This window comes from Myotis myotis, unplaced genomic scaffold, assembly GCF_014108235.1.
Source record: "Myotis myotis isolate mMyoMyo1 unplaced genomic scaffold, mMyoMyo1.p scaffold_m19_p_13, whole genome shotgun sequence".
In the NCBI taxonomy this organism is placed as follows: domain Eukaryota; kingdom Metazoa; phylum Chordata; class Mammalia; order Chiroptera; family Vespertilionidae; genus Myotis; species Myotis myotis.
The window spans coordinates 9,695,835-9,711,226 of record NW_023416317.1 but is presented as its reverse complement, the minus strand read 5'-3'; the positions used below and the strand labels follow the sequence as shown (position 1 = coordinate 9,711,226).

The 15,392-nt window shown below is 44.7% G+C and overlaps 1 protein-coding gene across 17 annotated transcripts in view; it reads right to left on the bottom strand.

Annotated features, from left to right (window-relative positions):
* The window catches only part of CADPS (calcium dependent secretion activator), a 457,537-nt gene that overhangs the window by 116,693 nt on the left and 325,452 nt on the right, over window positions 1–15,392 (bottom strand). For 16 of the 17 annotated variants that reach the window (XM_036331680.1, XM_036331681.1, XM_036331692.1 and 13 more), the window contains one exon: window positions 13,785–13,972. In XM_036331680.1, the coding sequence (XP_036187573.1) occupies window positions 13,785–13,972 (188 nt within the window). Of the gene's footprint in view, window positions 1–11,683; window positions 11,843–13,784; window positions 13,973–15,392 lie in introns of all 17 variants that reach the window. The other variant, XM_036331698.1, reaches the window with a different exon arrangement.

Sequence of the window (15,392 nt, the reverse complement as noted above, 5' to 3'; positions counted from 1 at the left end):
ACAAATATTGTATGTTCTCACATATGGAATCTAAAGAAGTCTAACTCATAGAAATAGAGAGTGGAATGGTAGTTGCTGGGGCCTGAAGGGTGGGGGAAATGAGGTGGTGTTGACCAAAGTGTACAAACTTCTAGCTAAAGCAGAGCAGGGGGACTCTAGTGAATAATCTATAATAATAAAAGCGTAGTATGCAAATTGATTGAATGACTGAACAGTGGAAAGACCATCCAGACGACCTTCCAATCGACCTTCCGGGCAAAGCAGGGGCTGCAAGGGCCTACCCTTGCACGAATTTCGTGCATCGGGCCTCTAGTACTTATTATATACTTCAAAGTTGATAAGAGAGTAGATACTAAATGTTCTCACCACACACAAAACAATGGTAATTATGTAAGGGGATGTAGGTGTTAACTAACCTTACTGTGATAATCATTTTACAATATATCTGTGTATCAAATCATAACATCATACACCTTACACCTACAAATATTTGTCAATATCTTAATAAAGCTAAAAAACAACAACAACCAAACAAGCCACATACGATGTTTTTCAATCTTAGCAAACTATTGCTCATTTTAATGCAACAGACCTTAGCACAAATAAGTGAATTTCAGTTTAATCATGGTATTTCCATGTTTCTAAATTGGCATTAGATCCACACACATTTTCCCTGTTTGGTTTGGACCATTTAAGTTGAAAATACAAAGGGACGCTGCGTATCTACAGCTCAAATTTATCTGTGCCAAATTAGACGGAGGGTAATCTGACCCATTCAAAGACTTCAGCTTCCCATATCGGTAGTGACTTGTTTTGACTACTGCCTGAGCCAGTTTCCAGACTGGTGCGTCACCATGAAACTTCTATTGGAACATTCCTCAGTTTGCAAATGCAAGTCATCTTGAGACCAAACAAATGGTCTTATTTATAGGCCTTCTCAAGGATCCAGCATAAGTTGGGAAAATCCTGTACACTAGACCAGTCTGACTACACAAAAGACTTGGCAAATTATAGCAATGTACCTCCTGTTAGGGGTTGATTGGTCAGTTTCCTTCTTTGAAAATACTGAAAATGTCCCACTGGAAAAAAATGAGAACACCCCCCCCCCCCCCCCCCCCACACACACTTTATAAAAAACACTGCTAAATGGTAAAATCCTGTTATGATCCACTTTTTCATAAAAGCTCCCTTGAACTTAAGGGAAGAGAAAAGGCAAAATGGTAAATATTGGGTAGGCGGTGGTAATCTATGAATGTGCCCTTATTTTCAAAATTTCTGGAGAAATCTCAAAAAGTTTATTAAAAAATCTGTAGTTAAAACTTGAATTCATTGGCTCCCATAAAATACATGTGACATTTTCTGTGCTAAAGTCTCATGTTTAATCTACAACTTCTTTTAGCTGTAGCTTTTGGAATTTGTTTACACAAAATTTGACTTACTAACACACGGAACACACGTTTATACAATTGGCATGTGTGTGCATATACTCAATTTGGAAAAAATAAGGCATTTTAAGATTTTTGTTTCTTAGCAGGGAATTAACCCAGAGAAAAATGCTATTAAATATAATTTACAAGTCAAAGAGGGGTTTGGCATGGAACTATTTAACACTAGAGGCCCGGTGCACAAATTCGTGCACTGATGGGGTCCAGCCAACCTGCCCCAATGGAGGCCATCGGTGGCGGGCTGGCTGGGGTGAGGGGCCATGGGTGGGGCCAGCCAGGGTGAGGGGCCGCAGGTGTTCCTGTCATTCCATTGTTCGGTCAATTTGCATATTACCCTTTTATTATATAGAATGGGCAGCCCAGAGATGCCTGCTGCCATTATTAGGAGTTAAACTTCTCGGAATAAAATCATTCATTCCTTAACTAACAAGTCTTCTATGGCTAACTTAGGCAATTAGGAGGGAACTTTCAGGTTTGCATCTGAGATGATAAAAATTAAACATTTTGTGTGTGCCTGGCCTTCTCAGTTAATTCTCACTATGAAGGGTATTATTACAATGTAAAATTTGATTATGATTTTCCCTTTTGTTCTGATGACTCACATTTGTAATGATTAAAGGTGTCAGATAGCACCTCCCACTTCCACGACAATCTCTCCTTTCTGAACTGTTATCTCACTATTCAGAAAAAGTAAATAACTAAAATTTATTGTTGTAATCTATTCTTAAATTTGCTTCTTAATTGCCTATGTCTGTATGAATACTTTTATTTTAAAATAAATGAAACTAACTCAACATCTGTAAGGCATGTAGTGCAGACACACACACACACACACACACACACACACATACACACACACTCCCAAAATCAAAAACCCAGGTGATAAAAAAAAAAAAAATCAGGATTTTGACAACAAATGCAAATTTGTTTGCAATTGCCAGAACTGCTCTGAAATGGTAGTGGTAACAGGGGATGTTATTTTACAAAAGGAAGAGACATGAGGGAATAATAGAATTTGTTAAAGATCACAGGTTGTAACCATGTCAGTTAAAGAGCAAAAATATCCTTTTTTTTAAACATAATTAGTGTTGAACAGTCTATCAAACATCAACTTATTTTTCATGGACCCTTAGATTGCCTATGCTAATTGTACAGGTTTAGAAAGATTTCTACAGAGCTATTAATTGAAAAGTCCTGTTCAATATTTGGGGGAGCACTTCTCACAGAAGCAATGAAACCCCTTCCCTAGGGCAGTGCCTCAGAATGACCTGGACGGCTTTGCCCTGACCGCATGGCTGGGCCCCACCCAAGAGTTTCTGGTTCCGTAAATGTGGGGTGGGGTCTGAGAATGTGCGTTTCTAACAGGTTCTCTGGCCACGCTGGTTTGGAACCTACACTGAGACCCTCTGCCCTAGAGCAGGGAAATATGTTTTTTGCTGGCTCTTCCTGTAGCTGAAAGGATATTTCTGATCCAGAGTTCCCAATTTCCCTCGGACTGGAGTGAATTAAATACAAGAGATGACGATTTAACACACACACACAAATAAATATAGCATTTAAATATCTAAAAAGTAAATAAAAATAAAAATAAAACCAGAAGTCTCCTCCAAGTGCCTGGTGCCTTGGGGACGCTAGCAATCCCTTCCAAAAGTGCCATTTCTACTGTTTCCAAGGTCACGCCAAGCCGTGCTGTCCGAGAAGTAAACAGAAGAACTTATCAGTCTCGGAAGCCACGTTGATGTTGTTGTTTTCTGGAAACATTTGGGGGTGAGTCTACAATTGCCATAAAACTGGTTCCTTTCTCAATACTTTTAACACTTAGGGTGTCACAAAGAATGGGAGAGGAGAGATGGAGCTGGGTCTTAAACTCTTAGCCAGTAAATCCCAGCTAAGATGTGTCTACTCAGAACTCAGGTCGAGGCCTGAATACCCCAAGTCCTCTCGCGTCCTGGCTGGTGCGTTTTCTGCCTCTTTTTTTGTGGCTTACCGTCCACTGCCACTTCCTAAAAGCACCCGAATTTCCTCTGGAGGAATGACCTTGGCAGCACTGTGAGGACCTTGGGGAAGGCACACTGAGCTGCCTATTTCCCTGCTGTTGATGCTGAAGACCTTCCCATGGGCCAGTTCCTCCCTCTCATGGTCACTGTCCACTGTCCCGTGACCTAAACTCAGCCCACGGACAGAAGAGAAGACACAGGTGGATTTGCTGGCCCAGCAGCTGTGCCCTCACCAGACGATCCCCAACAGTCAGTAGCTCTTAAGCTCTGGCTGTACTTTCTGGAACAGTGAGAGCTCTGGTCCCGTCCGCAGGCTCTGGCTCATCTGTCTGCAGCGGGGACTAGACCTCGTCATGGCGCAGGCCCCCCAAGTTATTCTAACGGCAGTTACGGCTTGAGAACCAGAGCTGTGGTCTGTTTCCGACTTTTCTGCCACTGCCCCATCCCAGTTCCCCTCCCACTCCCTGTGGCTCCCAGCATCACCTCCCAGGCTCCCAATTTAGTGGAAGCGCTGGCACCTTTCAACCTAGGTGCTCACACACACACACACACACACACACACACACACACACACACACACGCACACACACGCTAAGGAAAGGTGGCTCCTGGTCTCTGGTTCCACCTAACTGCACGCTGCCTCACAACTCACTCCTTGTGTATCATGATCCTGCAAACGCAAGACAATATGCAGGTCAAGTGCAGGCATTTCTGGAGCCGGTGGCAGGCGGGGCCCTTTCCTTGCCACCTGCAGGCCATCACTGTGGCCAGAAGTGGGTCTCCCCGGCCACTGGAGACTATATCGCATCTGACACGGCCGGCATCTCCGGAACCCACCTTTCAAGTTTTCGGCAAACCATTTTCTCACTGTCCTTCACAAAGCTGACATTTTCAGCAGCATGATAGGAAAGATGTCACGTCGGCTGCTCTTCAAGTCCTTGTCACCGTGGTTAGCGCCAGTTCTGTCATCTTCACTCTCCTCACCGGCTCCCATCCTGAGCCATGTCACAAATAATAATATATCTGGAGTTGTTTTTCTTCCCCTTGTCAGCTGTAAACTACCCCAGCCCAGCTGCCCATCTTTAAGTTACTAGCTATGCAGCTTGTTCTCCTTCCCCCTAGTGCTCCTGAGCTAGAGCTTGTTAATTAACGTCTAACGTAGGATTAATCCAATGTGACCAGGCACTAGGCTTCTAACGTGAAACATCTTATTTTGATCTTTGGAATTAAGTATGAGCGACCTAGTGGAAGAAAAGGAGCTGCAGTGAGTCTTGTGAAAGTGAACTTATCTCTTTGGGTCGGTAAGCAGTCCTTACACACCCAGGTGAGCAGATTCCCGACGTTTAATGATCCCACTGGCAGTCTCCACATTATGCCGAAAGCTGGCCCGCAAAACCCTGCTTTGCAAGGTCAGATATCTTTTCAAGGAAGTCAGGTTACTACATTAATTCCAAGCTTACGCTGGCTGGTGTGTTCAGATATTGCATCAGAATCCAGGTGTCAAAAAAAAGGTCTGGATTCAACAAAAGAGGAGAGAATGTCTGGCCCACCTCTCCACACACAGCCAGCTTTAAGCCCCAATCACCACCAACAAGGGGTAAAACTCCAGCTGAAGTGGGAATAGACTTTCTCTCCAAATGCAAATGTCCACATATGCTGGTGCAGGCGCTGTAAACATGATATATTCTCTCTCTCCAAATGGATGCATGCCTGAAGACTGCATTACGGATCCACGAAAATGTCCTCAAACAAGATGATAACAATTCTATTTGCTACGAAATTGTTCCAGCCCAGAAACCCCGGAGTGGCAAGGGCCAGAGTGGGACAGAATCTCTCGCTGATGTGCCTGGCTGCGATCCTTGAATACGACACTCAGGCCGAACACACTCTCTTAACTCTTCCTTTTATTTTAATTGACTTCTAGAAATTCTTTATCCTTGCAACTTTTAGAATGACCTTTGAATTTACTCCTAGACTAGAATCTTTTACTTTGTGGCTAACAACTACAAATTCAAGACAGCACCAAAGCTTTGCCATTTCACAAGGAGACCTCCCTGCCCGCTCAGCATCGGGATGGTTTGTGTAATCTCTAGGTTAATGATGAGTGGTAATTAGGACTCTCACTCCCATGGTCACTGCTTCATTAGGAAGCCCAGCCTTAGCCTTTCCTTCTCCTCTCCCTCCAGCCCAGGCCCTTTTTAATTATGCCCGGACGCCCCGGGGCCAAGACATGCTGCTAAAACAAATACATCAAAGTGTTTATATCACAAAGGGTAAGATACAAAGCAACAAGGAGCAGTTTCTATAACATTACAAATGTGCATTGCCGCTCCTTGAGGTGGGCAGTTTGAAAAAGACGCCTGGAGATGGCAGAAAGTATACAGCGAGGTCTTTTCTGACTTGTTGACTGTTTTTCTAAACATGCACGATAGCCCAGCAATATCAGAAGGTGTCTATTATATGGATGGGCGTGATCAAGAAGTTTTTCCTACTGAACAATCTCAAAGAGCATGGATGCTATTGACACAAAGACAGACATCAGAGTGGCCCAGCATAGGCCCAGATATGGAATGAAACAAGAACCCAACAGATGATAGAAAAATGATACATAATGCATGCATTGCAGGAGAGTTTATATTTCTTTCCCCAGAGAAGGACCAATTTCCAAACCTGATACTATATAGATTTTTCTCTTTGGGGATTAAGGGAAGAGATTAGTTTCTTTATTTCCAGATAAACACAGCTAATTAGACTTTAGATTCCACCTGAACACCCAATGCGTAGACTTTTAAGTGGTCAGACACACTATTGGAATTTTAGAAGGGAAATGCATAGTACTTGAACATTTGTCAGAAAGATTGCACCGATGGGACAGATAATTCAGTACATTTTATAAGATTTTTGTGTCTGAGTTGGATACTCTGCTGTTCTCCTGGGGCAAATTTCCCCAGGAAGAGAGTCACATAAAAAGCCACAATGCAAGCTCTAAAGAGAATTTCTCCCTGCGATGCAGACTTTCTTTGAAATGCGTTTGGACTTTTCCCCTCTCTCCCTTACAAGTACAGTGGGGACTTGACTTAGGAGAGTCCTGACTAACGAGTTTTTTGAGATACCAGCTGTCTCTCCTCCGATTTTTTTGCATTGAGTTGACAGAGTAATTTGAGTTAACGAGCTCCTTAACGAGCTCGGTCTCGGAACGAATTAAACTCGTAAGTCAAGGCCCCACTGTACTTCCTATTAGGTGAGGCTGGTTCTTTAGAATTTAGAGGGCATGATTCAGCCATAAGCAGGGCCCACACCGGCTCAGAGCCTGAAGGCCGATCGGCCGGGAGCTCCTGTCCACAAGTGCAATAATGTTCAGCGTGTAACAGGGGCCAAAATATGAGGGTCACTGGCACCCCTGTTCCCCACGCATGCCTGCCCGCTACTGAAGAGCCGGATTCAGAAATCAGTAAAACAGAGCTCCCCCTGCTCCAGCCTTCTCTCTCTCTTTGGGGAGGGGAGGGTCAACAAGCCCCAGGCATAATGCCACAATAGGTGTTTGTGTATGTGACGGAGGGAGAGGGAGAGGGAGGAAGGTGAGGTCGGACTAAAAGGAAAAATAAAAATATGCAAAAAGCACTCGTTTACTCCAGGTAGGAATCCACCAAAAAGAAATAAAAGAAACCATTGTGTGACGTGGACGGGGAGCGAGGACCAACACTGGAGGCAAGAACACAGTCAATAAGGCAATCACTGTATCCAGGGGAGAGTCAATCAACCTGAACTCGGGCAGTGGCATGAAGAGATGGAGAAGTGGATGGACTTGAGAGAGACTTAAGGGCGCTGACAGGGCAGAATAACTGAATCCTTGTGATGTGCTGAGTAAGACAGAGGAAGGATGGCTCCTGAGGTTTTGTCTTGGGCAACTGGGTAGATGGAACCATTTGCTGACTTAGGGACCCTGGTCGAGTAACAGGAGAAAAGTGAGTTCCATCTGGTTGCCCAGTCACTCAGATCTAACCCACGGGGATCCCATGGCTCCTGCACACAGGCAGCCCCCTGGCTTCTCGGACATCAGCTGAAGGATATTTGGACACCGTTTTGGAGATTTTTAGGACTCCTCCCTCTTACATCTGCTTGCAGACTCCTTAATCTACGCAGCCCACTTTGGATTGGAGCGGCTGGCATTACGGATTTGTTAATTGCTGATACAATGTACTTTCTCCGCAGGCCATATGTGAAGAGCAGCACTGGCATTCAAGAAACGTTAAATAATAATGTAAATGAGGAAATTTCCCCATCCCAATATTAAAGGGATCCAAGGAACATTGACGCAAGTTGCCATCATCGGAGCCATTTGATTGCCTTGTCACCGTGGGACAGTGACCAAAGTGATGCTAATCTAAATGTCATCTGGAAAGAATACTGAAAATATTATGGTGAAAATTAAGTACTGCAACCTTAGGAGCTGATTTAAAAGTTAGAAGAAACAGTGATTTACATCTGTCGATTTCATGATCGCCAACTGCAACCGGTTGAACATATATTTTCCTTTTCCCTCTCAGAGAAAATAGGTCCGATTTTAAAGAGCTGGCCCAAACTAATGTTCCCTCAATGAGTGGTCCTCAAACATGGCTCCCTGTAGGAATCACTTGAAGAGATTTAATAGCATGGTGCTTAGGCCATATCCCAGAGTAATCAATTCAGAACCTCTGAAGGTGGGGCTAACGTGTCAGCATTGATCAGGCTCCCCAAGTCATTCATTGTGCAGCCTCGCTTGACAACCAAGACCTTAAACCAGTGGACTCTGAAGGCCAAATGCCTTACAGTTACCGGGAGGAACTGATTAGAAGTGCAGGTGCCCGGCTCCATCTAAGACTTGCTGAATCAAATTCTTTTAGGATGGGACCGAAAAGATGTATATGCAGACTAGAGTGTGGGAACCACTGCGCAAGCTGAAAATCAGTAGTGGCAACTGTTATGCCTCTAGACACAGATTAAATTTGTGTAAAAAATCCAAGTAGAGGGGAGAAATTTCAGCCCATCACCTGGGAGTGTTTTGAAAGACTTTTTTTTGCAGGGGCCATCCTGTTCATTGTAGGATATTTAAAAACATCCCTGGCCTCTACCTGCTCAATGCCACTGCACTAACCCTCTAGGTGTGACAATCAGCAATGTCTCCAGACATTGCCAGAAGTCGCCTGGGGGAAAGATCATGCCGGGTCAAGAACCACCATTGCATTCAGCCAGCCGTGGGCAAACTACGGCCCGCGGGCGGGATCCGGCCCGTTTGAAATGAATAAAACTATTGAAAAAAAAGACCGTACCCTTTTATGTAATGATGTTTACTTTGAATTTATATTAGTTCACACAAACACTCCATCCATGCTTTTGTCCCGGCCCTCCGGTCCAGTTTAAGAACCCATTGTGGCCCTCGAGTCAAAAAGTTTGCCCACCCCTGCATTAGGCTCATACCCGTATTTGCTATGGTGTAAATGTGCCAAATGTGCGGATGGTTCCGCCTCTTGCGGTGAATGAGCTGCTGGAGGGCAAACAGCTTCCTGGCTGACCAGAGCGTCCCCCCTGGATTAGGTGTCTGCGACTCACACAGGCACAGGTTGTCACAGACATGTGACACAGGCTTCCAGGGAAGGTGGGAGAAACTTGGTCGTCAGCCCCTGGGCACTCACTAATGATTTCCAGCTGCAGCAGGCCAGAGCTCTGCCTCTACCTTTGGAGCTGCTGAGTTAATAGTAGGTTAAAAAGTTAATAATTAAGTAAAAAGCAACTCGCTATCTAATCTGAAGCTGGTTGTGAGGTGACAATAGAAATAGGTTTTATTGTTCAGTTAAATCCAGTGAAAGGGCCATTTGTGCCCATGACTCATGAATTCCTTCCTAATCTGGGTCAAAGAATAGAGGACATCTCTACTTGCAAACAGTGCTCATCCTGGTGCCAGAGGTTAGGAAAATGGTCCACATCAAGGGCTGTGGTTAGTGTTCAAAGGAGACTGTCCCTTAGTCTTCAGGTACGGCCCTGGCTTTCTCCACCGTCCAACATTGTCAGGAGGGCCCAATGGACTTTCGACATTTTTAGGACAAAAATGGAAAACTCTTAAATTAATTCATGACTACTGTACATCTCACCTGAGATGTTTAACCTCATATCAAAGGGCTGAAGCTGGCATCTCACATGTACACAGTGTGAATGCAGGGCAGGCAGTAAGGCAGGGAGGTGCAAATGCAAGCTCCATGTCAGAATATTCCTGCTTGCATTAGGCACACACACGTATTTGTTATGGTGTAAGTGACCGAACTTATCTGAGCCACAGACTTCTCATCTGTTAGATGAAGGTAGTAATAACACTTATCGGGATGTAATAAGGATAAAATAAAATAATATATGTAAACAGCACTCCACATAGTGCCTGGCATGTAGTGAGTGCTTATCAAATGGCAGCAACTGTCCTTATTTTAATTAAACCTTATTTATGAGATCTGACAATGTACTACTTCATTTGTTATTATAACCCATGGAAGATACTATTAGAGATCGATGAGATATTACTGATGCTATGATTCTGTGTGCTCATTTTATTGATGAGAAAACTGAGGCACAGAAAGGAGATACAATAATCCTAGATATACACAGAACAGGCTCTAATACTCAGATCTTTAGAATCTATGTACAGTGCTGATCTATGCAAAGAGAAAGACCTTAGGACTCAGAACATCCGGGTTTGCTGCCTCAATGAGCGACTCATACAGTTTAACCATCTGCAAAATGGATGTAAAAATAGCCCAATTGAAAATGTTACAGCAAGTGAGACAGAATATATAAAAGCGCTTTGTAAACTGCAGAATGTTGCATAACTGATACTGAATATTATGATTTCTTCTCCTTTAAAAAATGCAGGCAAACATAGACCCTAGGACACACACAATCCTCTCATGGTACCATTCAAGATCCTTTTGGATAATTTTTCATGGCCCAGCGACTAGGTCAGGTTCCATCAAGGGTGACCAGTCACTCTCTGTTCTGTTTCCATTCTGATCACTCCCCAAAGCAGCACCTTGGACAGAAGACGGAGTCTCCAGGCATCTGCCACATTCTCAAGGCACTTTCTTACTGGTTGCCTTGCCTTGCCTTGTGACCCCCACAGGGAGGCACACACAGAAACTCCACTTCCCCTCCAGCCTTATATACTGCAAGTTCAGAAGACGGGTGCCCACATGGAATCAGGGCTTTCTGTGACCTTCACTATTAGACCTGGGTACACTGATGGACAGATTGCCACCTGCTCCAGGAAGTGAAAGTTGGCATTGTCATCTGTCTGCCTATACACGAACTGCATAGATTTCAGGGCTTACAAATATTCCAGTGGATAAATTTATCCTGATGCACAATCCATACCTGCTTGTGATCTCTGTACGGCTTGGCAATGCCAGCCAGGACCATAAAATCAGTTTCAAAACCACAACAAAGACATTTGAAAATATTAGTGTTAATTTGGAGCGAGGGTAGGGAAGGTGAAGAAGGACACAGGGGTAACACAGGAAATTATTGTAAATCTAGTTTTAAGGGGGGAAAAGCCACTAATTTGCCATTTTATCAATTCACAAAGAGAGTGTCCCTAAAGGTCCCAGGAAACAGGAGAGGATAAACACAATTTTAGAACTTAAAAGTGCCTTCAGGGTGAGCTTATTATATAAGTGATTCTACTAAGAGGCTTTACTTTGTGACTTTATTATAAATTGTATTTGAAGATCAATTTCTTTCACAAATTAGTGTGGAACTGAGGGGAGTTTGCTGAAAACGATAGAGCCGCTATAAATGTATAGACCCATCTTATGCCAACACGTTTTATTTGCTCTTGAAACATAATTTCAAAATTATAAATCACGGGTTGCTTAATATGAATGACTTGGTAAGGTACCAGGACCCTAACTAGATGCCACTAAAACAGCAATCTGAGTCATGATTCTGTTTATATATTGCTCAACTAGTTTTTAAAAATAAGAACATGTTTTAAGCATCACTAAACACCTGACTCAAATTCAGCCCTAATACATGGTATTTTCACCCATTGCTAGGATTATTTTAAAGTGTGCTCTTGGCAAACCTTAAAGGAAAAGAGACCTCAGGAATACAAAAAGCTTGCTGTTTGCTAAGGTAGAGGTTGTGGTGTGGATGGGGGAGGGTGTAGGGGAAGGTCACAGACATTGCAAAATACAAGCCAATACACATGTAACTTCTTACCTTTTGGGCTCTGGGTTTGCCTGAGTTTTGAAATCTTTTCTTCGTTTACATTCCTTTTTTGTGTCTTTTTTAGCCTCTGGTTCAGATGGGGAGGGAGTTTTGCTCCCTTCAGGGTCTGTGTGTGGTGGCAGCCCACTAAGGTACACATGCATTTGTTGACTTTGGAGAGGGGGTGTTGGCACGGGGCATGCACAGAGAGTGGCCAGCACAGGAGAATCAAGAGCACACACACATGCACAAACAAAAGAAATAAAAAGAAGGATGCATCAAACGGCAAGAGCAAATGCATTCAAACCAAAATAATAAGGAAAAAAGATGCAAACTTGCATAAGGAAAATCAGAACTGAAAAGAAAATAAGAAACCCCAAACTGTTTCCATGACAAGATGTATAAACCTAACTGTGAAGCAAGTGGCAGTCTTACAATATGAAATCCAGACAATGTGTATCATAATTCATGATGATGTTTACCAGGGAGTTTACAACAACACTTCATTATTTTATAACACTTTCTTATTCAGTAACATATGTAGAATACAGTGTGACAACCCAGAGAATATAATGCAACTTCTCTCTCTCTCAAGAATTCAGTCCAAGAGGCTGTAACAGATAGTCATCAAAGTGTACATATTTATAAAAAGCAGAATTATGCACAGATACTTCTCAGGTATCAGGTTTTAAAAAATATCCTTTGTGCAAACAAAAGGTCATATGCAGGGCTAGTGAACCTGATCATAATGACAGATGATGAAAACCTTATTGCCCGCTTAACTATGCAAACCTACAATGCTATTGTTATCTAGCTCTAAATGCTAAAGGTGCATTTGATAAAATCCACCACCACTAGAGAAAGGAAGGGCAAGGAGCAGATCCCACGGACATTCCTGAGTTGTATCGCCTGCAAAGATGAAGATGACTGACACGGTTCTGACTTGAAATAAATGCAGTCAGTTCAGGACTCCCTCACATGAGAATTTCCCAGAGCAGCAACCTTTGCACCACAGGCCAGGCTGAAGCACCTAGCTTCCCCTGGGGGTGCCTTCCCTGGCGCCCGGGTGGGGTGCTCTGGGGTAAGGCAGGCTTGGGAGGCTACATGCATTGGGCTAGTAAACTGGCTGCGGCAGTGTTGAAATTTATTCCACGTCTTCAGAGCCAAATGCAAACGTTCTTAAATTATTTGCTGTTTTGCATTATTCAGAACTTGGATCTTTTCCTCCAGGAGCTGGGCAACGTCTAAAGGAAGAGAGTACTTTGTACAAAGTTAGGAGAACTGATGCTCTGGTCTTGTCTGTAAAGCCTGTAAAACGAGGGGGCTGATCACATGGTGATCTCTGACGTTCTTCCCAGCTCGATGGCTAAACCAAACGCCTATGATTATCTTTGCCTTTCAGCTTCACCTGCTTGTTCTAGCTCTTGAAATGGACTTGGCTTCCTCCCCGTGCAGGGCATTTGCCTGGAGCTGCTCAACTCCTACACTTGCTTCAGTTCTCAGCCTGAGCATCGCTTCCTCCAGGAGGCCCTGCTGCCGACCTGCCCCTCCCTCGGAGTCCTGTTCCTTTATTAAATGCTGTGAGGACATTTTACCCCCTTTTCTCAGAGCACCGGTCTCTGAGCACCTCTGCCCTTGTTTGGTGCTTGGTTTCTGTTCATCGTGCATGTTGAATGTACTCCAGAGTGCCTGACCCTCCGTTGGTAATCATTTAATATTTATGGAAAGAGTGATGGTAACAGCAAAGGCGAACCTTAATTAACCCCTTACCAGATCCCAGGCATGTGCTGCGCCCTTTCTGTGCCCTTGCATCCTCTCAACAACCAGCTTAGGACATTATTGTCCTGTTTACAGAGTGGAGACTGTGGCACAGAGGCTGTAACTACCACCAGGTCCTTGTTAGCGAGCGGAGAGGCCATGATCTGAATCCGGATGGTTCTCATTTCATAGGCCACTCTCCAAGTCCAGTGCCACTTCCGTTCTCTGGGTTCCCTGTGTCTGTGTGCCCTACTGAGGGAATGGGGAGGGGCAGAGAGGTAGAGGTGACCCTACAAGCAGGACCAGGCAGAAACCAGGACCATGACCTGGAGGAGGACCTGCGGCCGGCGCTCACCTGTTCCCGTGGACGTGGGATGCACAGAAGGCAAAGCTGTAGTGGAGGAGGGTGGGGTCGATCATGGCGCCGTTCTCCGCCCGCTCCAGCAGGTCTCTGAGGTAGCAGAGATGCCGGTGACACCCGCGGACTCCGTTCCGGGCACAGTACTCATCTAGCACAAACACCTGGCCAGGACTGAACCAGCCCTGTTTGGGGAATAAAGGAGAGACTTCCTTTTAAATACGGGTTGTTGCTGTTCTTCGGGAGGGCTGCAAGAGTTGGGGGAGAGTGTGGAGGGTTAAAAATAGCCTGAGCTGATTGCTTATTAAGTGCCCACCGCTGTGCTAACCCCTGCGGTGCTGTTGGTGTAACCTCATCCCAGCCCCGCGAGCAGGTGCCGGTGGCCCTGGCGATGGGTGGGAACTCACGGCATTTCCTAGAGTCTCAGGGCTAGTGAGTGGAGGTGTCTGATCAGCAGAAAGCATGATTCAGAGAGGGCCTCCCACTTTTCCAACACTGAGCTGTACATCGTAGAAGAGTGTTGGAGTGGGCACGGGGCAGTCTTCATTACTGACAAGACAAGTAAAAACACCAGTGCCTTAGAATGGGACAGTGCTCCATCCTTGACAAGGAACTTTCAGCAGAGCCCAGGGCAGCCTCGTGGAGGAGACAAGGAAGATTCCTCTTCATTTAACAGACGAGGAAATGGAATCAGCGCTAATAAGTGACTGACAGAAACTATAAACAGAGGCAGGACTCAAGTTCAGCTCTCTGACTCCGCATCTTCTGGCTTTTGTACTCGGGAGCATTGGGAAATACTGTGACTGGTCTGCATGCATCCCAGGACTTCAGAAATCCTCCCCTTGGGAAGCAAACACTTGGGGGGAATGTAATCAATAATATTGTGATAACGATGCATGGTGCCAGGTGGGTACTTAAAGTGTCAGGGATGGGGGACCACTCTGTAAAGTACATCCTTGTCTAACTACTATACTGCACCGCTGAAACTAATACAGAATATATTGAATGTCAACTGTCATTAAATTTTTTTAATTATGAGGATACTTTTCCAAAGAGAATAACATACTAAGTTTTGAAGTAGTCAGATACAGTTCAGTTAAACGGAGAGGAGCTTCTGCCTTAGCACCCCCCCCCCCCACCCCCAGCAACTATTTGTCTTATTATTTATTTGCTCGCTGAAGAACCAGGTGAAACTCCGCCATGAAAGAGAATCCCCGACTTGAGCAGATTGGGGGGCACTAGGCACGCAAGGAAACAGATGCTCAGAGAGGCCAAGGGACTTGCCATTCAAGGTCACCCTTGGGCCAAGCCTGAAGCAAATGACTGACTTCTGTTGGTTTCAGTACTTTTCCGAAGCAAGAAACAAACCCCTCGAGGTGGCAGTGTGTGAGCTGGGAACGTAGGATTGTTTTAAATATAAAGTTAATTTTACGCGGAGGGTCTTCTCCGAGTCACCTTTTGAATACTGCTTTGTCTTGGGAGAGAAGAGGCAAAAGGAGAACATGACAGGGTGCAGGTAGAGGCCACAGAAGCGCAGGGAGGGAGGCCTCTGCCACCCTCCGATCTCATATTAGTGATCTGCAGACTCTCCCACTGACAACCTGC